General features: G+C 50.1%; 5 protein-coding genes across 5 annotated transcripts; 3 read left to right on the top strand and 2 right to left on the bottom strand.

The window, feature by feature from the left end:
• Nucleotides 1–5: 5 nt before the first annotated feature.
• Nucleotides 6–2,300, bottom strand: SETTUDRAFT_87464 (uncharacterized protein; the record flags this gene model as incomplete). Its single annotated transcript, XM_008027133.1, has 4 exons — nucleotides 6–572; nucleotides 622–2,091; nucleotides 2,141–2,192; nucleotides 2,239–2,300. The coding sequence occupies 4 exons, from the start codon at nucleotides 2,298–2,300 to the stop codon at nucleotides 6–8; spliced, it is 2,151 nt and encodes a 716-aa protein (XP_008025324.1).
• Nucleotides 2,301–7,380: 5,080 nt separating this feature from the next.
• Nucleotides 7,381–11,092, top strand: SETTUDRAFT_115163 (uncharacterized protein). Its single transcript, XM_008027132.1, has one exon. It carries the CDS (start codon nucleotides 7,411–7,413, stop codon nucleotides 10,816–10,818), a length of 3,408 nt encoding a protein of 1,135 aa, XP_008025323.1. The 5' UTR covers nucleotides 7,381–7,410; the 3' UTR covers nucleotides 10,819–11,092.
• Nucleotides 11,093–11,802: 710 nt separating this feature from the next.
• SETTUDRAFT_153497 (uncharacterized protein) lies at nucleotides 11,803–13,764 on the top strand (the record flags this gene model as incomplete). The annotated part of the gene is made up of 3 exons (XM_008027131.1): nucleotides 11,803–12,452; nucleotides 12,565–13,627; nucleotides 13,696–13,764. 3 exons carry the CDS (start codon nucleotides 11,803–11,805, stop codon nucleotides 13,762–13,764), a joined length of 1,782 nt encoding a protein of 593 aa, XP_008025322.1.
• A 2,602-nt stretch (nucleotides 13,765–16,366) lies between these two features.
• SETTUDRAFT_153496 (uncharacterized protein) lies at nucleotides 16,367–17,094 on the top strand (the record flags this gene model as incomplete). Its single annotated transcript, XM_008027130.1, has 3 exons — nucleotides 16,367–16,417; nucleotides 16,442–16,983; nucleotides 17,061–17,094. 3 exons carry the CDS (start codon nucleotides 16,367–16,369, stop codon nucleotides 17,092–17,094), a joined length of 627 nt encoding a protein of 208 aa, XP_008025321.1.
• A 73-nt stretch (nucleotides 17,095–17,167) lies between these two features.
• SETTUDRAFT_162892 (uncharacterized protein) lies at nucleotides 17,168–18,414 on the bottom strand. Its single transcript, XM_008027129.1, has one exon. The coding sequence runs from the start codon at nucleotides 18,316–18,318 to the stop codon at nucleotides 17,329–17,331; it is 990 nt and encodes a 329-aa protein (XP_008025320.1). The 5' UTR covers nucleotides 18,319–18,414; the 3' UTR covers nucleotides 17,168–17,328.
• Between the last annotated feature and the right edge of the window lie 2,977 nt (nucleotides 18,415–21,391).

The raw sequence follows: 21,391 nt of genomic DNA, 5'->3' as shown, positions 1-21,391 counted from the left end.
ACCTACTACTGCGTGATAACGCCATGCGTAATGAGCTCCTTGTCCAGCCCAACCCAGTAGCGTATCCAGTTGAAGATGTGCGTGTGCCAAAGCAGACTGTTCTGTCTGTTGTTGACCCAATGGCCCTCATCGGGGAAATGCAAGAATCTCGAGGGCACGCCCAGCGTCTGCAGGATGTTGAAGGTCTGGAGACCCTCTGCCTGCACAACACGGTAGTCCAGATCGTTGTGGACGATGAATTGCGGGGTGCTAGCGTTGCCAAACGATATGAGGGGATCCCAGCGTTCGTAGTTGTCGCGGTTTCCCCAGACGGTGCCGTTGTTGTCGCGCTGGATGAACCAGATTTCGTCTGTGGCGTAGGAGCCGACTTGGTTGACTTTGCCGTCGTGGCACACGAGGGCTTTGAATTCGCGGCCGAGCGCGTGGCTCTGGATCCAGTTGATCATGTAGCAGCCGAATGAGGCGCCTGCGGCAATGGCGCGGTCGGTGTCGACAAAGTCGACGTTGTCGCGGAGATGCTCGAAGACCTGCACTAGATCCCTGTAAGGGGTACCGGCCCAGTTTGCTTGAATCTACAAGGCTTGTCAGCGTACATTTTAATCCAAGTATGGGACTACTGACCTTGTCTGTAAAGGCCTGGCTGTAAGACGGCGTGCCTGTGAACTGGGTGCTGGTCACGACAAAACCTTGATCAGCCCATGTTCGCATGTTCCAGCGCGTACTCCACGTGTCCCCCAGAGAGCTCTGTGGGCCGCCGTGGATAATGAAAGCCAGTGGGTATTTCTTGCTGGGGTCGAAATCAGTGGGATAGAAGACAAAAGTCTGTATCTCGTCGCCATCCTCGTTTGTGATCCAGAAATTCGAGACAGAGTCAGGCTTCAGGCCTTTGAGCTCTGCGTCGACCTCATTAGCCGTGAACAGTATTTCTTTGCCTTTACCTGGATATTGCTTGTAGAACATGCGGCTCGTCCAGCTAGCAGATGCGGATATGAATGCACTTCCACTAGGAAGAATGGCAAAGTCGGAAACATAGGTGTCAGGGCCAGTGAAGTTGACTGGCTTGAAGTCGGCGGCAGCATCTTGAGGTACTAGCCACAAGCGAACAGCAGCATGTAGTTCAGAAGTCACCAAGAGATCGGCATCATCTGGGCTCCACTGGAGTCCAGTAGGGCTTGAATCCCAGTCCTCTGCGACGGAGCGGACGTGGCTGTTCATTCCGTCAATCTCTGCTACGTACAGTTTGTACCTGTCGGATTCATAGTAGATTCCATCTTGCTGGGTGTATGCCACTTTGCTGCCGTCATGCGACCAGACGGGGGCACCAGACGCACCCTGGGCAGTCTTGGGAGCAGTAGTGCCTGGGCCGTTGACTGGGACGGCCACCTCGGAGCCATCAAACGGAACAATATAAATATAGCTGGCGGTATAGTTTGCCTTGGGGAGATCTGGAGACTTGCTACGGAATGCCACCATGCTGCCATCCGGAGATAGGTCGTAGTCACCCGGATCACTGGAAGAGCCTTGGACCGGGCTCTCAGGGCGGGTGATGGTGTGGTTCATCCCGGAAAGCAGATTTGTGAGCTTTCCGTTGTAGAAATACGTGCCATTGCCGCCGCTCAGAACACCGCTAAAGACGGCCACGCGTTCAGCCGTGATGTAGTAGTTCCAGTGGCGCACAAAGTTGGAGTCGTACAACTGACCGGAACTCTTTGGCTTGCTGACAAGTTCGGGATTGTAGGCGGATCCGTTGTTCTCATATGCAAGGCAATTGCCGACAAAGTTAATGCCAGAGTTTGTTTTTACGGCTTTGAGACCAGAAAGAGGGGCGTGCAGGGATGCAACCAGAGTCGGCTCGAAGTTTTCTTTGCTGAGGTCAGCGGTGTACAGCGTAACACCGCCAGGAATTTGGTCGTTTGTGGAATTTAGATAGAGGATGCTTTCCGCAGTATCGCCAACCCAAACGACTTCCGAGGCATCGCTTCCAAATGGAGCTTTGGTAATGTCACCAGTGTCCGTGTCGAGGAAATACCAAGCCGTGCTAGCCTTTTCGGTGGTCCAGTTGAATTTGGTCTCTGAGAACAATGCCCGGTCCTGCGGGCGGGGTTAGTATTGAGACATTGAGTCTAAGCGAGCGACTCACTCCTTTGGGACTGAGCATGCCAGTACTGCGACGAGGAGCAGCAAGTAATCCCCTAGCCACGTCAGTGTCTCACTGCATACTTGTAAGCCCGCACGTACTCAACAGTGATAGCCTGGGCGGACTGCAGCAACAGGCCGGCGGCCACCAATGCAGTCTTCATGGCCATGGTCGTCTTCGCAGCCGGAGCCGTTCAAGATGTCGCTGGTGCAGAAGGCAGTGCCAAGAGCTACCATGGCCACAATGTCACATTATATGTAGGGTGAGTCTCGGGGCTGCGTCACGCTTTGGGTGCCGGTTGTTTGCAAGGCGGTCACTTGCGGTGTGCACCTTCCTTATTGACCGTGCGCCAAGGAAGCTTTCTAGGGCTTGGCTTGACTTGAATTGAGCCGGGTTCTGGGCAGACGCTGGAGTTTTTTCCTTGTTGACATTGGAAGTGCTGATACGGGCGGGGTTCCTGGCGAGGCGCATGTCGTGCTATCACGACCTGCCCAATGCGGCTTGAGATGGGTGCAGAGTCAAGTGGGTGGCCTTGGCGGCGGAAACGCGAGGGAATGCCAAGCCGCAGGGTGGTGCGATAAAAACATGGTGCTGTGTGCATACAGACGGGCGAATGTGTGGGGTGCATGGGATCCATTGGCGAAAGAGGCGCGCCAACTGATAAGAGACATGGGAAGACGGCTCGCGATGCCCAGTGCACTAGGTACTACTACGCACGTACATAGCGACGAGACAACATGGGGGATGCTTGTCATGTGATCAATCCGCGGGCGGCTTAGTAATGCTGCAGAACCCGGTGCCGGAGTGTGGGAATTTGTGTGAACCGTAAGCACAATTGGCGCATAGGGGGTAAAGTTTCTTTCTGCGGCTCTAGTTAGACTACGCGCTTTTTTTAGTATATAAATAATTTCATATTATAAGTCAAAGTACTAGTAACTCTTAAAAGATAAAAATAACTTTATTAGTAATTATGAAACTGTTTAAATCAATATTAGTAAAATAAAAATAAAAAAAGGCTCTCTTTTTTGACTTTTAATTATATAAGTTCTCTTATAATTTGAATAGCCTATAGCTTAAGAGAAAAGCTTAGTAATTATAAGCTTTATATACTTTGAAGTTATAAATTATAAGCTTTATCTTTTACTTTTCTATTTCTAAGAAATTAAGATATATAAGAAATCTAGCTTAGTAAAAAGTAAAGCTAAGAAAAGCATTTATTTCATGTTAGAGAGTTAAAACTTTGAAGATATTAGCTTTGTATCTTAACTTTAAACGTATATATAAAAGTCTTAACTCTATTTTAGTATATATTTCGTAAGCCTTTTTATATCCATTTATAAATAATTATAGTTATCTAATGTTTTTAAAAATTTTAAAAGAAAATTATATTATAAGAATTCTATTTATCAATAAAATGAGTAAACTTTGCAGAAAATACATGTAGAAGAATACTTATATGAAGTATAGTTATATATATTATAACTAATATAAATAAAAACTTTAAAGTGAAAATATCAATAAATTTTTATATATATAACTAAAAGAGGATATATTAGATTAGTATATAATATAATCTTATTTAAGTACTAGTATAACCGAACTTTTTCTTAAAAAGAATAGCTAGTATTTGAAACTATTAATGAAAAAAGGATTAGTAGTACTAGTGTTTGTTTTAAAAATATTATAATAACACTAATATACACCTTTTCATAAAAACCAGAGATTGAAGTGATTTTATATTCATAAAAAAATAAAACTTCAAAATAGAGAAGTTTATAATATCTACTTATAGATACTAAAAAAACCAAAAAAAGGAAAAATGGTAAAAAAAAATTAAAGAAAAATTAAAAAAAAAGTCAAAAAAAAGAAAATAATATTCAAAGTAAAAACATATATATAAGATAGCTATAAATAAAAGAATAGTAGCTGAAAGTTAATGAGTAAAAAATTAAAATATATAAAGTCTACAAGAGAGTATTTAGGTACTTACGTTCTTACCTTAAGGTCCTTTGAAGTTTATCATTTAACTCTTATACTTTCTTTTTAGCTTTCTTAGCTTCTCCTATATATATTTAATCTAAACTTAAGTCTCTTATAAATTAACAAAGCTCTCTTGAAATTAGTTAGAAGTTAGAATACATAAAGTTTAAGTATATATATATTAAAAGGTACAACCTAAATATACAACTTTTAAAAAAGGTTTACGTATATTTTTATTATTTCCTATATTTTTAAAGTAGCTTTTTTGGATTTTAAAGAAATAAAAGACATACTTTCTTTTTATATAAAAGAAAGTACTTAGCTCTTCTAAAGAAGAAAACCTTTAAAGTTAGTATTTATAAAAGTATCATAGATATTTTATAAAAAAAGGTCTTAGTTATATAGAAAAAGTGAAAATTATAGTAATAAGAATGAAGTATAAATATAAGTAAAGAGCTGAAAAATAATTATATAATAAAATATAAAGTAAAGTAAAAAGTAGCTAAGTTAGTATACAGATATATAACGTTAAGCTTAAGATATAAGACTAAAAAAGAATTCTAAAGCTAAAATTTTTAAAATTTTTTATGAAAAAGGTAAAAGTAAATAAAAAAGCTAAAAAAGTATAAAAAAGAGTTAAAGTAGTTGTATAGAGTATAGGTAGAAATATAGCGTAATACTTATAAATACTAAAATAATAAGCTTTAAAGCTTACTAGTATATATACCCTATATAGCACTTTACTACAATATAAGTATCAGTAAGTAAAGCTATAATTTTAAAATCTCTTAGCTTACTATGATAAAAGAAAAGTATAAAGAAGAGTTAAAGTGGTAGTATAGAATATTAGTAAGAATATAGTATAATACTTATAAATACTAAAATAATAAGCTATACAGCTTACTAGTATATATAGCCTATATAGCGCTTTACCAAAATATAAGTATCAGTAAAATAAAGCTATAAATTTTAAACTTTCTAGCTTACTATAATTAGAAGAAAGTATAGAAATAGCTTAAAAAAATTAAATAAGTATTACTAAAGTATACTTAAAGATTTTTAGTATTTTAACATTAACTATAGTAACTTATAGTATATGAAAGTTAAATAACTATATACTTAAAAATAACTAGTTAAGTAGCTCAAAGAGTAATAAAAGTTATATATAACTTATAGTTTTTTAAGCTCTAGCTTTAAATATTAATTTCTTACTAGCGTTTTTATAAAAACTTGATAATTAACTAGAAATAATACTAAAAGAATAGCTATCAGCTAGTAAGATAAGAGTAGTAGTAAGAATTTAGTAAAGTAGTAAATTAGTATAGTTGCTTATTATATAATCATAAGTAAAGTTTACTATAAGTAGCTATATTAGGTTATAACACTATAGTAAGCTAGTAACTAAGTATAGCTTAGTACTATATAATAAAATAAAGCTTATTAGCGTACCTACTTTACTAATAATATGTAGTTAGTAATGCTAGGATTTTTCACTGGCGGCTAGAAACCTTACCCCCCATTTCTAAGCAGTTGCACGTGCTGGCTGCTGGGATGCTTGCTCCACCTCAGCTTCCCCTGCCAACAAACCCCTGCGGCCTGCATAACCACAATGTATGGATATCCTCGAGTTGGCCGTAGCCGAGCAGTGGACAGGCACGAACAGCACTGCGAACGAAACCAAACAGTGCGGCATCAAGGTTGGCGAGTCAATAGCAGCAGCGGCGCCCTGACAGACAGCAGCGGAAGCACAGGGGCTAGGGGGGGGGGTGCAGGCGTATGCATGCATCTATGCACATATGGAGAACAGCGGCTGCGGAGCGCAGCTGGCGACATGGCGACATGGCGACATTGCGACATTTTCTGGGGGACAGCGTCTTCTGGTGGAGCGTTGGGGCGTCTCGCCTCGTAGCACTGGCGCTGGCGAGGCAGGGCAGGCCTTGAAACGAGCGATCGACGGCGAGGCTAAAATTAGTGAACGGCTGCGCCACGGTTGCAAGGCAGGGCCATGGTGATGATGGCCTGGAGCGCAGCCACGGACACTGGCCTAGCATACGAGCTGCCTCCTCGTCGGCAGCAGGAGTGCCCGGGAAGGCCGTTGTGCTGCTGGCTGGAAGGAGGGAGGGATAGGTGGTGTTGTGTGTGCGAGCCCGAGTGCGGGTGTGGGTGTGGCTGTTCCGTATTCCGAGGTTGGCACTAAATAAACATTTCCAGGGTCCAATCACAGGGCAGCCGTGGCGAGGCGACATGCAAGAGCGCCTTTCTATACAGCCCGGCAGGCGTCTTGTCGCAGGCGCATGTGTGTGTATGTGTACATGTAGACTGGCTATACGTGCCCGTGTATGGCTGCCATGACGTTGCGCATGCGTGTGGCTTGATGATACACACTTAGCACGCGGCTGCTAAGAGCGAGGATGGCGCCCTGCTTGGCGGCCGCGCCATGAGCCAACATGACGATTGGCCGTGCGCAGCGGCCGCGACAGTGACCTCGCACGCATCCACCCACACGTCTGCCACTTGTGCGCTCGCCGCCCGCCCTCGAGCGAGTCAATCCCGAAAGGAGCCTCCTGTGTACCGTATACGAAGCTAGCGCCCTGCCCGTCGCGCCCTGCTCTGCCCTCTTCCGCTGCACCCCCCAACCCCCCACCCACTGCCCAACATTGGCCTCAGGAGATTCTTCCTCCTGCCTGGCTCGCTCCGCCAACCAGCCATCCTCGCCCGTCTTCGCTTCGTACGCTCGCTATACCACACCTTATTTCCTTTCTCTTTGCCATTCCCATACCTGCCATTCCATTTGCAACCCCCCCTGCCCATGCTCCGCCGCTGCTACTGATCGCCACCGGGCCCGTCGCCCCTGCCAGCTCACTGCCGCACCCTTCTCTGACGCCTGTTTCACTCGCAACCGGCGTGTCCTCACCCACTGCACTGCCCTGCCCTTCCACGCTTACCCGCGCCCCTGCTACCAATTTCACGCCCACTGTCCTCAGCTCCCTCGACTCCCCTTTGCGCTGGCCCGACTCCCCTCGACGACTACACCAGCCGCCTCCTTCGCACCCGGCGCATACAGTCCGTCACCTTCCTTCTCCGCCCAAGCCAATCGACGACCCAGCACCAGCCCCGCGTCCGCACCGAGGACCACACTGCAGGCCGAACATGAAGAGGGGGACGTCATGATGCACGTTAGCATACCGCGCGACGGCGCACCACGGCAACTTGACCCCAGCCAGTTCGACGTGCCCTCCTCACGACCCCCCCACACGCCACCGCCGACGAGGCCAAGACCACGGCCGGGGAGAATGACACCCAACACTACGCTGTCGCCCCTTGTCCTCACCCTCGCCCTTCTCTCCTTCCTGCCGCTCGCAAGCGCCGTCTTCGTCAACTTCCAAGATTGCCTGACTCGCATCTACCTCGCCGACGGCAAGCAAACGCCATATCTCCGCTTCACGCCTGCATACGTATGGGCCGACTTTAGTCCCCAATACCGCCTGAACCTCACCATCTATGGCAACGTCTCTGGCCAAGCAGACATTGGCGACTACCCTCCTCCGGACAGCGACAACTGGAAAGATCCAAACAAGACATTTGGCAAACTGGTCGACCTGAACGAGAACCACAAACACTACACCACTTTGTTCTGGAACAACAAGGTCCTGACCTACTCTGCCTACACCGCACCGGCCGCCCGCTTCTGTCATTCCCTTGCCAACGCCAGCTGCCCAATATCACCTGCTTTCAATGGCAACGCGAGCGAGTACTGGACCCTGCCAGCCATCACGGTAGCGCACGACTTTGGCAGTTCCTACTCCTTTTCCACCTGGGCCTCGACGTTGCGCATCGTTTCTGGAAACAACGATGCCACCCCGCTGGGTTGCGTTTCCACCACCATCACCCCAGACCTCGGCAGCGCGCTCGCAGATTCCCTTCGTTACTTTCCCGCCGCCATACTAGGTCTCGTGGGCCTTGCGACTGTCTTTGCCGCCACCTGTAGCCCCTGGGGAACCTCCAACATCTTTCGTTCGACAAGCAACTACGGTCGCGATGAAGACCTGTTGCGCTTGGTTACCCCGGGCTTTGGGGACTGTCTGCAGTACATCCAGTTCATCGTTCTTGCGGGAAGTCTTAGCCTCAACTATCCGGGCTTCTTCCAGCCCGCCATCAGCCAGGCCAGTTGGTCGCTTCTCCTATTCAACCAGAGCCTTGTCAGTGACGGCAGTGGGGCCCAAAGTCTTGTCGATGGCATCTATTTTGTCAACGGAACATATGGCCTCACCCGCCTCGGCCAGTATGTCGGGCTGACCAAGGAGCGTGACATATGGGCATGCATGGCCATCTTCTTGCTTGTCCTGATTGCCTGTGTCATTGTGCTCACTCAACTAGGTTTCTTCACGCGCTGGCTTGTGCGCTGGCTGACCAACACGCAGGGCGGTGATTTGACCGGGAAGAACTGGCCATTCACGGCCGGTAACATCATTCGCATCATCTACAACTACTTCCTGCTTCCCATCATAGCCTTGTCGCTATTCCAGCTCGTGGTAGCCCCACGCTCGCCAGCATCTGTGGTGGTTACAGGCGTCCTCATGCTGATCCTCGTCGCCGGTGTCGCTACATGGATCTTCTGGTTCATTTTCACCACACGTCCCCGAGCCCATTTGTTCGATGATCTCCCCACCGTCTTGACATATGGGCCTCTTTATAACACGTACTCGGACGACGCCGCGCCATTCGCCTTTATCCCCGTGTTGCTTACCATCATACGTGGTATCGCTATTGGCGCTATCCAGCCTTCAGGCATTGCCCAAATCGTCATACTTGCGATATGTGAAGTAATCCTAATCTTGACCCTGCACGCTTTTAGGCCATTCCAGTCGAACACGTCGATGAACGCATACCACACCTTCTTCTCGGCAGTTCGACTCACTTGCGTTCTACTGTCTGTAGCATTTGTGCCCTCTCTCGACGTCGACGAGGCTTCCAAAGGCTGGATTGGATACATCATTTTGCTGCTGCATGGCATTGTGTTAGTCTTTGGCTTTTTCTTGAATGCTCTTCAAACCATCATCGAAGTCTCGGCAAGACTCGCCGGCGTAGGCGGGGACCAAAGAGGCGGCCTTACCGCTGTTTTTGGAAAAAGGCAACTTTCGAAACGGAATCTCCATCGCCACGCTCGCAGCAGTCTCGGCTCGAATACTGTCATGCTTTCCCATGACGAAAGCAAGAACATTCAACTAATGGGCAGCCGATCACGGAGCGTGTCTGCCAGTTCTGCCGTCCTCTTGAATGCACCCTATGACCGAGATAGCCAACGCGCAAGTGTAGGCTTCGAAGGGTTCAGCCAGGGCGACTTTGGAAACGTCAGTCCAGTACCTGGGCAAAACGCCACACCGTTTAACTTTCTGGGTGGCAGTTCAGGTGGGAGTTCGAGGCGGCCGACCCTTGGTGCAATGGACGCTGCAGATCCATACTACCGCCCTCCACGACCCCGGAAGCGCACAATGGACTCGATGACAGCCACTGCACCAGGAAAAGCCTCTCGAAGCTCTGACGTTGGGGATGATCCATACTCGGATAACTTTGACATTCTAGCCATTAATGCGGGTGAAGGCCCGTCACGTAACTCGGGTACGCCAGCTCCGGCTTATCTGCGACTGAACCGGGATGACTCTGACCCGAATCTCGAGCGGAGGAATAAACCCACCGACTATTCTGTCCGAGAATCGGACTTTTACTACGGTCTTCGTGGTCCTGCTTTGTCCTCGCAACCGACGCGAAAGTTAAAGACTGGGCCGGCGGACCCGATGGGGCCTGTCTCTTCTGCTACTGGCTGGTTCAAGAGCCTCAACCTGTTTGGCGGACGCAAGAAGGAGAAGGGCAAGGGATTTGAAGTGGTTAGGAGTACGCGTATGCCACCCCAGATGATGACGGTTGAGGAAGACACAGATTCGCCCGAAATATCACAAGAACCCTACAGGGACAGTCCAGACTCAACTCCTCGGCATGAAGATGCAGCAGGAGATCTTGGTGTAGCGTCGGCAGCCGCCTTGAGTGGTGGGAGACGCAACTCTTCCGAGAGCGAATCGGAAAGCAGCGAGGATGAGGACGATGATCGGTTTGAGCCAGTGACTCGTGTCTCGCCCACCGCGCCCGCCTTGGGTCCGATTGAGAGTTTCGGTGGAATTGAACTGCCGAGTAGAATTGGGTCGCGTGCTTCACGTATGACACAGTCCCAAGGGCCTCCAAGTCGCACGCCTACTGTACCGCGCCGAAACTCTCGGAGGACGAGGTCACCTGTATCTTCCGAAGTTGCGGACCAGCTTCCGGCGGTGGCGGACATTGCAAACCCGACGGGCTCAAGATATCAGTCTCCCCTGCACAGTCACCACTTGCAGCCCAGTCGCTCTGGTGGGCTGCCGATCCGCCTTCCCTTTGGATCCACGGAGCCATCGCCCGAGCGGTCATCTGGGCCCTCTGCTGCATCGAGCATATTTCGTCACGACGGCGCGAGCGAGCTGGATGGGCCATCATCGATTGGCGCAGCGACGGAGCGGCCTCTGAGCACAGGCTACGTCCAGCACCACATGATGGCAGACAGCGTGCAAATTGACGGCTACGACGCCGGAAGCCATCTTGAAGCATCTGCAGAGATTGTGGACCGCAGCCGCAGCGGCAGTACACAGCACAGTAGGCACAGTCGCAGGACATGATGGCCACTTTCCTAGACATTTTCTTTCACTTGCATTGCTGGAAGCCAGGGTAACCTATTTGTAATACATGTCAACGCAGAACGCGCATTTACGAGTTTCTTTGCTGTATGGTTTCTCCGAAAAGCGAGTTTCAAGGGCGTTTCCTGGATCATGCGAGCAGTGTGCTCTGCAGGCGCACAAGCTGTCTAGACATATTTATATACATACGTAGGGCGTGGAAGGTGGCTAGCGTGGCTAGCACGCATACTGGTAATCTCGAATAATTCATCTCTCCGAAGCATTCGCCTCAGTCGCAGTCACGACGTGTGGCTACGAGACGGCATGGGCCCAACGAGGGGCAGCCAAGGTCGGATGGCCGGCCCGTGGTTGTTCCGTCGAGAGGCTAGGTGTGGCGCAGATGATCGCGTGAAACCGCTAAGATAACGATAGCAGCGATGGCTGGGGGGCATGCGCGCACTGCCTGCCCTGGCTCGCCGAGCTGAACCGCTTCCAGCCTGACCTGGGCGCGCATCTTGCAGAGCCCGACCAGCACGACAGTCGTACCCCTCCGTCTTCACCTGGAGACTGCACCCGCAGCCACATGCGCCGTGTAGGAGCGCACACACAGCGGTCCAAGTTCCCCTGGCCGACCCGACGCGCAGGGATCCACCCACCTCCGCCGTGCCTGTTCACCGCAACGCTCCGCTACCAATAGGTGAGTAAACATGTCTAGCCTGGGTGTGGGGGGGGGGGCACGCGCTGATAGGAATGGGCAGCCCTACTGCCCGCTACACCAACTAGCGGTCGAGCAAGGTCAAGGGCACCGACGAGGTGGCGGTACATCGCCGTGAACCGGCCGACCTTCTCTACGTAGACACCATCCCTCCATTTCGCAATCACATGAGCAGTGAGTGGCTCCTTCGGCTGCGATAGTGCTACCTCCACCGTCTTTCCCACATCGACGACCCGTCTCCTATCCCTTCAGCCCGTGCCAGTACCGTTGGCATGTCTCCAAACGCCGTCTCGCGCCCGAGCAGACCGCAGGCACACAACTCACATGCCCATGAGAGTCGGGGTGACGGAGCAAGCAGTGCTGTGCAGGGACAGCAGGACACATACATGGGCGGCGGTTCGCGAAATCCTTCTGAAGGAGTGGTAGCGTCGCATTTCCTGGCACAGGACAGCGAAACGTGGATGGATTTCTTGAGAGATGGTAGCGAAACGGGCGTTAACCAGCAACTACCTACCGGCGAATTCGACCCCGCCACCGCTTCCGAAGCCCGCATGATCGCATCCTCTTCGCGGTATACTCTGCCAAACCGACCCTTGCCGCGCACTGACTCGTCGTCTTCTCGCAGCTCTGACCGCAAGCGACGCCTACCTGCGACTGACTCACCCATGAGGCGGCCATCGAGTATACGGACGCACTCCGAGAATGCAGGGAGCACGAGTGCGGACCCCATCATGCTGGATTCGTCGCCTGCCTCATTACGAGCACTCCCACCCACTCCACCTGTCCCGCCGCAAACAAACACTACGTCAGCGAGGAGGCAGAGCGACATCGTGTTGCCCCCATGGCAGCCAGATAGCGACGTCACACAGTGCCCAGTGTGCAAGAGACCGTTTACTTTTCTTCTTAGGAGGCACCACTGCAGGTACGTTTGCAGTTCCATTCGTTGCTAGCTGCGTTGGCTACGCGTGAAATGTGCGCTGGCAGCATGTGAAAATGGTACCTGTGGTACAGCTCATACTAACGGGTGTGAACAGAAAGTGTGGACGAGTCGTGTGCGCTTCTTGCTCGCCACATCGCATTACCATACCCCGCCAATTCATCGTCCATCCGCCGTCTGAGACCCTAGCAAACTTCATCGATCTGACAGGAGATGACGAGAATGCCATGTCGACTTTCGGCCCGTTCCGCAACCCAGCGCTAGGCGGGGGCGAAGAAGTCCGCGTTTGCAACCCTTGTGTGCCCGATCCGAATTTTAGCCCGCCGCCGCAGTATTCATCCTCTGGGCGCGAATCCAGGTACTCACCACAATACTCTTCATCTCCCAGATCAACTCATGCCCCGCCACCCCCACCGCATCCACGCGCACATAGGTCTGCGTCAAGCGTTCATGATGCGTCGCGTTTTGCGGGGCAAGGGCAAATTTATGGGCAACGCAACTCTACGAATGACAGCAACACAAGTAGAAGAGTGAGCTACAATGGTAACTCAAATATCGGAGAGCGCCGATTGCCTCCCCTCCCCCCTTCCGCTCAACAGCAACATCCACACCATCGTGCCCCACTCATCTCGCAAACAATGGTAAACAGTCGTCCTCGCCATCGGTCAACCTTTGGTGCTGCGTCCTTTGCAGGCTCTCCGTTTGGACAAGCTACTTCGACCGCAATCCCTCAGCCACTTCAACCTCAGTACGCACAGATGCCTCAGCCTAGACGGCAGATACCCGAGGAAGATGAATGTCCCATCTGCGGAGAAGAGCTTCCGCCCAAGGGCCCTGATGGCGATGATAGGGACCGCACCCAGCATATTGAAGACTGTATCGCGTTACATTCCGCCTCTCCAGCACCAAGAGCGGTTCCTGCACCACAGACATCTGCAAGCCTCCCCATCCAACGTACCCGTGGCATGAGTAGTGCAGGCAACGGTGAGGGGGCCAGTAACAGAATGAGCCATGCTGCGCGGGGCATGTTCCCGTACATTGCAACCGAGAAGGATTGTGTGGATGATGAGGGGAGGCAGGCGGAATGCACCATCTGTCTGGAAGATTTTGAAGCTGGAGATCGCATGGCAAGGCTGGTTTGCTGGTGCAAGTTTCACGAGGTATGTGCTGATTCTCGACTGAAAGGAAAATTACATCTCTACTGGGGACCTTTCCTAACAAAGCTTAGTCATGCATCAAAGAGTGGTGGGACAAGAAAGGCAGAGGAGCATGTCCTACGCATCAACTACAAGAATGATAATGATGCCGCTCGCAATCTGGTGTCTCAAGACAGCAAGCCTCTCTTTTCCTTCCATCTTTTATCCCCCCCACCCCACCTTTTCCTTACTGGACTATTTTTGGTTTGCGGGCGTTGTATGTGCGTGTACGCGTGTGTGTTTCATTTAGGTATACCCTCTTGCCCCTCTTTTAGCATCCCCCTGCCATCTATCTATCTCTCTCCATACCCCATCATCCATATCACGCCCCTCCTTTTTTTTTTCTCTCTTTCTCTCTCCCTCTTTCACTCTCACACACACACGGGCATCATTAATTCGCTATCGTTTAGCAGCTTTTCATCGTTAGATTTGCGCGGCGGAAAAGAGAGGGGTAGCTAGGGGGGCTTGGTGGTTAGCATGCATCGGTTAGATTTCCTATTTTTGACGTGTGGGCGATTTTTGCTGTTGTTTGTTGTCGTTGTTGTTATTGTTGTGGGTAGCATTAGTTGCATTCTTGAATAGGGCGAATATTATGCTATTCATCTATTCGCGGTCCCGAGATTTTGTGTGGTCTCTTCTTCTTCTTCTTCTTCTTCTCTCTCTCGAATATATGTAGGTCCTCGGATCATGCCGAGCCCGGCTCCGAGGAAAGCGAAGAGCAAGTACCGTGGACTCATCCATCAGCTTGTTGCTCCGGAGCAAATCGTTTCCGAGAAGTCACTTGTGATTGAGTAGAATGTGTTGCCCGCACTTCTTACATCATTTTAGGAGTTGGAGTAGAGCTGTTCTAACGTTAGTTGGTTGTGGCCTTATGCAGCAGACATCCCTGTTGTACACATACATACATACCTTGTTTCCTTTTATAAAACGCCGCAGAAATAGAGATCCAGTTGGTTTCCTACCAAGGTCACTTCTGTACTCTATCGTGCCGGGGCATCCGTTTTTTGTTTGCAAGTGTTATCTTTTTTGGTTCGCATTCCGTATCCGGTGGGCTATTGAGATGAGAGCTCACAGATGCTGAAAACAAGAGTTTTTTTTACAGTTAGTGACTGTTTTCTTGCAAGCACTGATTGTAGATTCCCATGCGTCTTTTGCATTTGAGCTTATTCCATCTTGTGATTGGGTTGGCGGTTTTATTGCTTGCTAGTTTATGGCTACAGTCGACGTCCATCCATTCTTCACCCTCTGAAGGCAGCGCAGGAGTGTTGGGTACCATCCCCAGAGGCTGGCATAAATTGGTCAAGTCAAAAACTCAGGCAGCAGTACCGCCAGAATTGAGGCTTTTGTAGAGACTGGTGCACTTAGCCTCTGTTGCTTCCGACATATATGCCACCTTATGGTAGCAGCTGATTACGGGCTGATGAATTTTCAGTCCGGTCGGGTGCAGGAAGCATCTATCTTGTGGAAGAAACGATAATAGCTTGAAAAACCAATGATTAGTTTGCCAGTAGGAACTCCAGCCTCTGTGGCCGTTGATAGTGAGTTGAGTGTCTCAGTCAACTGGACGTATGAGCGCAAGCAATTGCCATTGGGACAGCCGATGCTAGCCCATTGAATACCGTAATCCTACTGTACATGAATTGGAAAGAAACAATAATAGCTATGTTGGGATTTCACTCACGTCCATGAATATCATAGGTCATGTAGACTATGTAGTCCACTACTTTTGGAATTTCAGCGATAGGGAATGACTTTAGGTACCAAATGATGCTGGAGCCGCAATCAAGAGACTCTTGTGTGCCTTCATATCAGTATATCGTTCCCGTAAGAAGTAATATCACTTACGAGGTAGATACTGCGGAGTAGCTTGAGAAGCTCGAGATAGTTGTTGCCACCAGCGGGGTCAGCAGATGTAATTCCTGGGAGATCAGGCGCTCCGGGATACTACCAGTCCAAATCGATACCGTCGGGTCCCTTTTCGTTGATGAAACTTGCAAGATTAGTCGCAAGTACTTCCTAATTTACTGGCTTTGGGCCTTTATGGAATGTGTAATAACAACTTGGCATGATGTACGCACTATGGCATACTATGGAAAGTCTGGTTGGGGAAGTTCGCAAGCCGTCGACGTTCATAAAGTACTTTCTAGCGCCTAGCGTCTTGAAGCTTGGGGATTATGTTCTCGACTTTTGGTGTTGTGGCGAAGCGGAGGTAGGTTAAACTGCTTAGGTACGTCGCAGTCTGTGCAAATGGCACAGTTCAATCTCCCTTCAACTCAACGGGCACCCACCAAGATTTTCTAGCTGGGCACTGTATGCAGGTACATAGCCTGTAGATGTGGACGAATTAGGTTTTGAGTAACGGGAAGAGCATACTAAAACGATTGCATAGCCATAGATGCTCGACGGTATCGCTCAGCAATTAAGCGTCGGGTTCCTACTCTATTAACAATGGACCAACCGTATAATTACCTTTATGCTCGGAAGTTGGCACTGGACCATATGCAGAGCGTGGGGCCGTTATGTTTAGATTTGTATGTCGCGTGCCTGCATATAGTCGTGGTAATCTCATCCATGTGGCGCGGTTGACCTTGCGCATTCCTATTATCTATTTCTATCGGGAAGACCGTTTGATCGTTGTTTAACAAAGATCCACACTTTTGGCCCTCCCCTCCCCTGGGTCAACAACCCTCTCATCGTCCCAAGATGGAGTCTCCAAACCAATATACTGGCATGTTGCTGTGCCTCCTTTGCGCAGTGGACTTCGCCCGCGCGGCGCAGCTACCCACTACTGTGCAGTTCGACGTTATCTTTCCAAGAAACCACACAATCTACAAACCCGTATACCTATTTCCTGTCGTTTTTGGTCTTCACAATGGCTCTACGACATGGCCGTACACAGTTCACTGGGACTGGAGCATCATAGACGTTGATGGATCTCCTGTAGAAGACATCGCCTCTGGAGGGCGGGTCCGTGGTCTTGCAGGCAAAGAAGAGCTGCTCCCGCCTCCGGACTCATATCTCATTATTGAAACGGTCGACGAATTCCTCAACACCACGGCTCGAGACTTGTTTATGCGCTATAGCTTCGGTATCAGATATGCATGTAATGAAAGCACGGGAGAAGTTCCGTCTGATCGTAAATTTGATGTTTTCTTTTACGGATCAGTCTCTTTTGGTCTGAACCCTCAAAAAGGAACTATCCCTGATCTTGCAGATGTAGGGTCTTGTGCCATGCCAGTCGGCTCTATCGGTATAGAAAAAGAGATAACCAACCGTCGTGGGCCCTGCCCCATCCTGGCACCTGGACCGCAGCCCACACAGTCATGTGCTCTTCGGCTAGATGATACACTTGCCGATCGGGTAGCTGAGCATATACTTCAACATACCGAATGTCCAGACTAGACCTGGCCCAATATAACTGGACTCACTGAGAAATGCCCAGCGAAAAGTTGAGGGCGAACGAAACTTGGGAATGATGGCACCATGTCAGTGTCTATCACTATATTCATTGGCGTCTTCATGTTGTCCCTGCCCTGGATATTATTATACAAGATAAATACAGCCTTAAAGAAAAGACAGAATGCTAAGATCAGAGTCGAGACGATAAGATGTATATACAAACGACTCCCAACCCACCCAGATCGAAGAAAAGCACAGCTAAACATCTAATCCCGCATCTCTTCCAGAATAGCTTCCAACTGCTCCCTCTCCCAATTGCGCGAAATACTACAATGCGAAGCGTGCTCCAACCTCAGCACAACCCTGCCCTGACTACCACCCAACCTCGCAGCAGTCTCCAGCCCAATATTCGGCGGAACAAACGTGTCATTCTTGCCATACCACAGCTGGACAGGTAAATCTCTCCTGATATCCTCAATCCGAAAGCCCCACTCTGAACATGCCGTTCTCCCATCCAGCGCTATGCCAGCGAAACCCTGCGCATTCGCTTCACGCGTAGCCTTCAACTCCAATCTCACGAAATCCTCATCACCGAAAATCTTCTTATCCATCGGGTTCTTGATAGCCGCAAGATTGGACGGCGAAGCCACCTCTCTGAACCTCTCCTCATCGCTCAGCTCCATGCGGCCAAACGCATCGCGGCGGAAAAACCAGTTTAGCAACCACGCGGGCGCATAGCGCCATCCGTACGGAAACCCCAGCCAGTGCGTCCACTCGGCGTCCCACATGCTCATGTCGGGGGGTCCCAGACCGCAGATGATGGAAACAGCCTTGAGCTTCTCGGGTGGAAGCCTTGCGGCACAGGAAAGCGCATACGGACCGCCTCCCGAGACGCCTAGCACGGAGTATGTGTCTAGGTTGAGATGCTCGGTGAGATACTCGACATCTTGGGCCCAGCTGAGGACTGTCCTCGAGGCACATGGTGAGCTCCAGCCTATGCCTGGTCTGTCTATGGCGATGACCCGGGCGCCGAGCTCCATGGCAAGGTCGTGGTAACAAGCGGCTTCGATGCGAGAGCCCGGAAGCCCGTGTTGGTACAGGATCGCATGGCCAGTTGGCGATCCGTATTCAGCGTAACCCAGCTTCCGGCCATCAGGGAGGGTTACTGTATGAGAAGTTTGGTTGTCGAGGCGGTAGCGGCATTTGGGAGTGTCTTCATACTCATTCTCATGGAGTGAAGTTGAATTTGAGTTCATGACTCAGTGGTTATGGTCCACACAAATCTATTTTTAGGAAAACAAGACCGTAGTACGGACGTAGGACAAAGTATTAGAACAGAGGCAGTGTTGGATACCCAGCTTGAGTGTCATCATCACGTCTATCCTGTGTTTTTAAACATCATGGCCAAGGTATCGTCGGGCGTCCGGTCATCCGACCTAAGGCGTCCAGAATCTGACTTGTTCCGGTCCATCCCGTAAATCAGCTCGTACTCTCCAGGCAGCAGCGAGAAACTTGTAGAAGTACTGGACACCACGAAAATAGATCGTCACGGTATTAACTAAGCATTCAGGGGTCTTCAATATGAAGCGGATCACGTGCGATGACGAACACGTGATTCAGCACACCTTTCTGAATTACCAAGATGAGAGCTGTGTCTGCACCAGTGAGCGGATGGCAAGAAGTAGGCTCTACACAGGTTAATAGGCCATTTGCCTCGTACATTGCCACGCTTGGATCATCTAAAACCCCGTGACCAGAAGGACTCGACAACGAAGCACCACCCAGCGACTCTTCCACCTTTGATCCTGACCTCGCTGTCGCAGAATCTAGTATTGCTCATCGTCTAAAGACCCAAGGCTCCTCTCCGCTGCACCAAGAGCTCTAGCTGTGACTGAGCAATGTGCAACGAGGATCAGCGCAAGTCTGCCCAAGCAGACATTCCAAGTTCGCAGCCCACACACACACACGGCGAAATATCGCCGGATCAGGGGTCCCACAGACAGCCCACACCACGAAGTCCCGCAACATTGAGAGAAGGAAAGAAATAAACAAAGTCGTATCGTACCCACTCTGCTCATACCGGTCCGGTCCGGATGACATGAAAGCATGCTTGTACGGCTGGGCCGACACCTCGCCCGCCTAATTATCCAGCAGCCCGACCATCGGATGGCGGTGTGTGGCCGCACAACTGCCGTTTGTGGCGGCGACTACCCGAAACCATGGATCTGGGGTCCCTGACGGAAAGCGTGTCGATCTACAGCGCTTGTATCTTGATCAGTCTGTGTGACGCCGGGCTACACGAGCTGATGGTTGGATTCAAGGCGGTGGTGATGGTGGTGGAGAGCCGTGACAGGCTAGGCAGACTGAGACGTTGACGCCCATTCATCCCAGTTGTACACTACACCTATGTGGAGGAAAAGGGAATGACGCATTTGTGATGGCCTGTGTCGGTACACCATGGATACGGGTGACAGCTTGACAACAGCATAGATTACACCGATCAAATCACCGTGATGATGCCACGAAAAAGCGATAAATCGGCGCGATGCAGTGGGCTGGATCTTGTGTTCAACTCGGCATGGAGCTTACGAGTTTAGGATTGTTAACCAAACCAGCTAGCTGCAACCTTGTACGACATGTGCAGTCATGGGAACATGTTGGTACGGGAAAAGCTGCGCTCCAAGCCATGTCGTGTAACCTTGCGGGCTCCGATGAAGATCTGACTAACAACCGTGTTGAACAAGGGGTCGAGTGTATTTCGAGCACAGTAAGACCACTCAGCTTCAGCTTCGGAGTTTGTCGGGATTGAGTACTGCTAGGTTCTTTCGGCCCGTGCCCACTGGGATACCGAATTTGCTGGCAAAAGCAGAGAGACTACACGCCTGTCACGCATGTAGCTCGTGATGCTTGTGGGTCGACCCCTAGAATTGCATCGGCAGCCGTACAGGAAACTATTCCACTTTGAGTATCTCCAAGGCTTGGCTTGTTGTAGTCTGTTGCACATGCAGGTGGGCTCCGAGAGACTGACCTTTGCGAGATTGCAAATTAGATTGCAAAAGCAAAGTGCTGTATGCGCTATGATGAGGTTGAGGCATGCAATCTGGCTTTGCCATGGCGGCAGAATACTCGGTATGTATTCCATTCGTCGGTGAAGATGCATTGTTGGTCGTCATGTGGCGACGCAGTGCTGGTCAGTAATATGATCGACAAACGAGACCCTGCCGTGAGATAGCCTTACACCTACTGCGGCCTGGGTTTCTACACACGTATGCAATGATGCGCACTAGACAGTGAGGCTCGACATGCATGCCTTGTCTCGAGCATGATGTTTTGCCCTTATCGCTATGGAATCCTGTCAATTAGGATCAATGCAGGCATCGGCCGACAATATCTATCATGAATCATCAGTCGTGCTAGATGGTATGGCATTTGCAAGGTGTCTGTGTGGCACTAGTGGTGCAATGATGATGTCTGGGAGAGGTGAGACCGAACATGCTGTCTGTGCTCGCTCGTCAAAAGCTGTGTCACATGCCTCGTACCCAGCAGTGCGATGATCCATCCCGTACAGGAGGCTCGGTTCCGAGTTGTCGTGTCTTGCCGCCTGTCGCCCCAGGCCATCGGGATGCAGCATCGTTGGGGCTCCTGCATGGCGGTGTTGGGTGCAAGGGGGTGGTGGGGCCAGGCGGGAAGAGACAATCGCAATCATTAGCCGCCAGCCACCGCCACTCGCTCAGCCCCGGATGATGTTCGAGCGGGCCGCAGTCAGGGATGCGCAAGCGGGACGTCTCCACATCGCCATTACCGTCGCGCTAACTGTCAGATCGACTCCCTTGCTAACCTCTTTGAACAACCCAGCCACTCCGCTTAGTAGGCCTCTAACCGGTATCGTGTGCACAACCGAAGCCGTCAGCATTGGCAGTCGCCACAAACAAGCAAAAGACGTGCAACAAAACCGTCATGATACCATTACTTGCACAGGGCGAACAGGACGACGCACGCAGGGGCTCGGTTCCAGCGTAGAGTGAATCTGTTGGAACGTTGCGCAAAAAAGGAAAATAAAGTATCGTAGTGATGGTGTGCTACAATATGGTTCTCTTGAGGCCCAGGGCTTCGCCGTACCAACCAATCAACGAAGGAAGCCTAGCCCGATAAAGGGGAGAATACCGCGCGTAGTCCAATTGCAGAGAGACCCGTTGTTGGCATGGAAATTGGGAAAAGATGTTCCTGGAGCGGAGTTAAGTCGAGGCGCCACACACCAACTTTTAAGCAGCAATCTTTCATCAAAACTCGTCAATTTTCTATCAGATATAGGGGTAACACGTCGCGAGA

This window comes from Exserohilum turcica (genome assembly GCF_000359705.1).
Source record: "Exserohilum turcica Et28A unplaced genomic scaffold SETTUscaffold_2, whole genome shotgun sequence".
Lineage (NCBI taxonomy): Eukaryota > Fungi > Ascomycota > Dothideomycetes > Pleosporales > Pleosporaceae > Exserohilum > Exserohilum turcicum.
The sequence above is the reverse complement of the archived record's forward strand: the minus strand, read 5'-3'. Positions and strand labels throughout refer to the sequence as shown.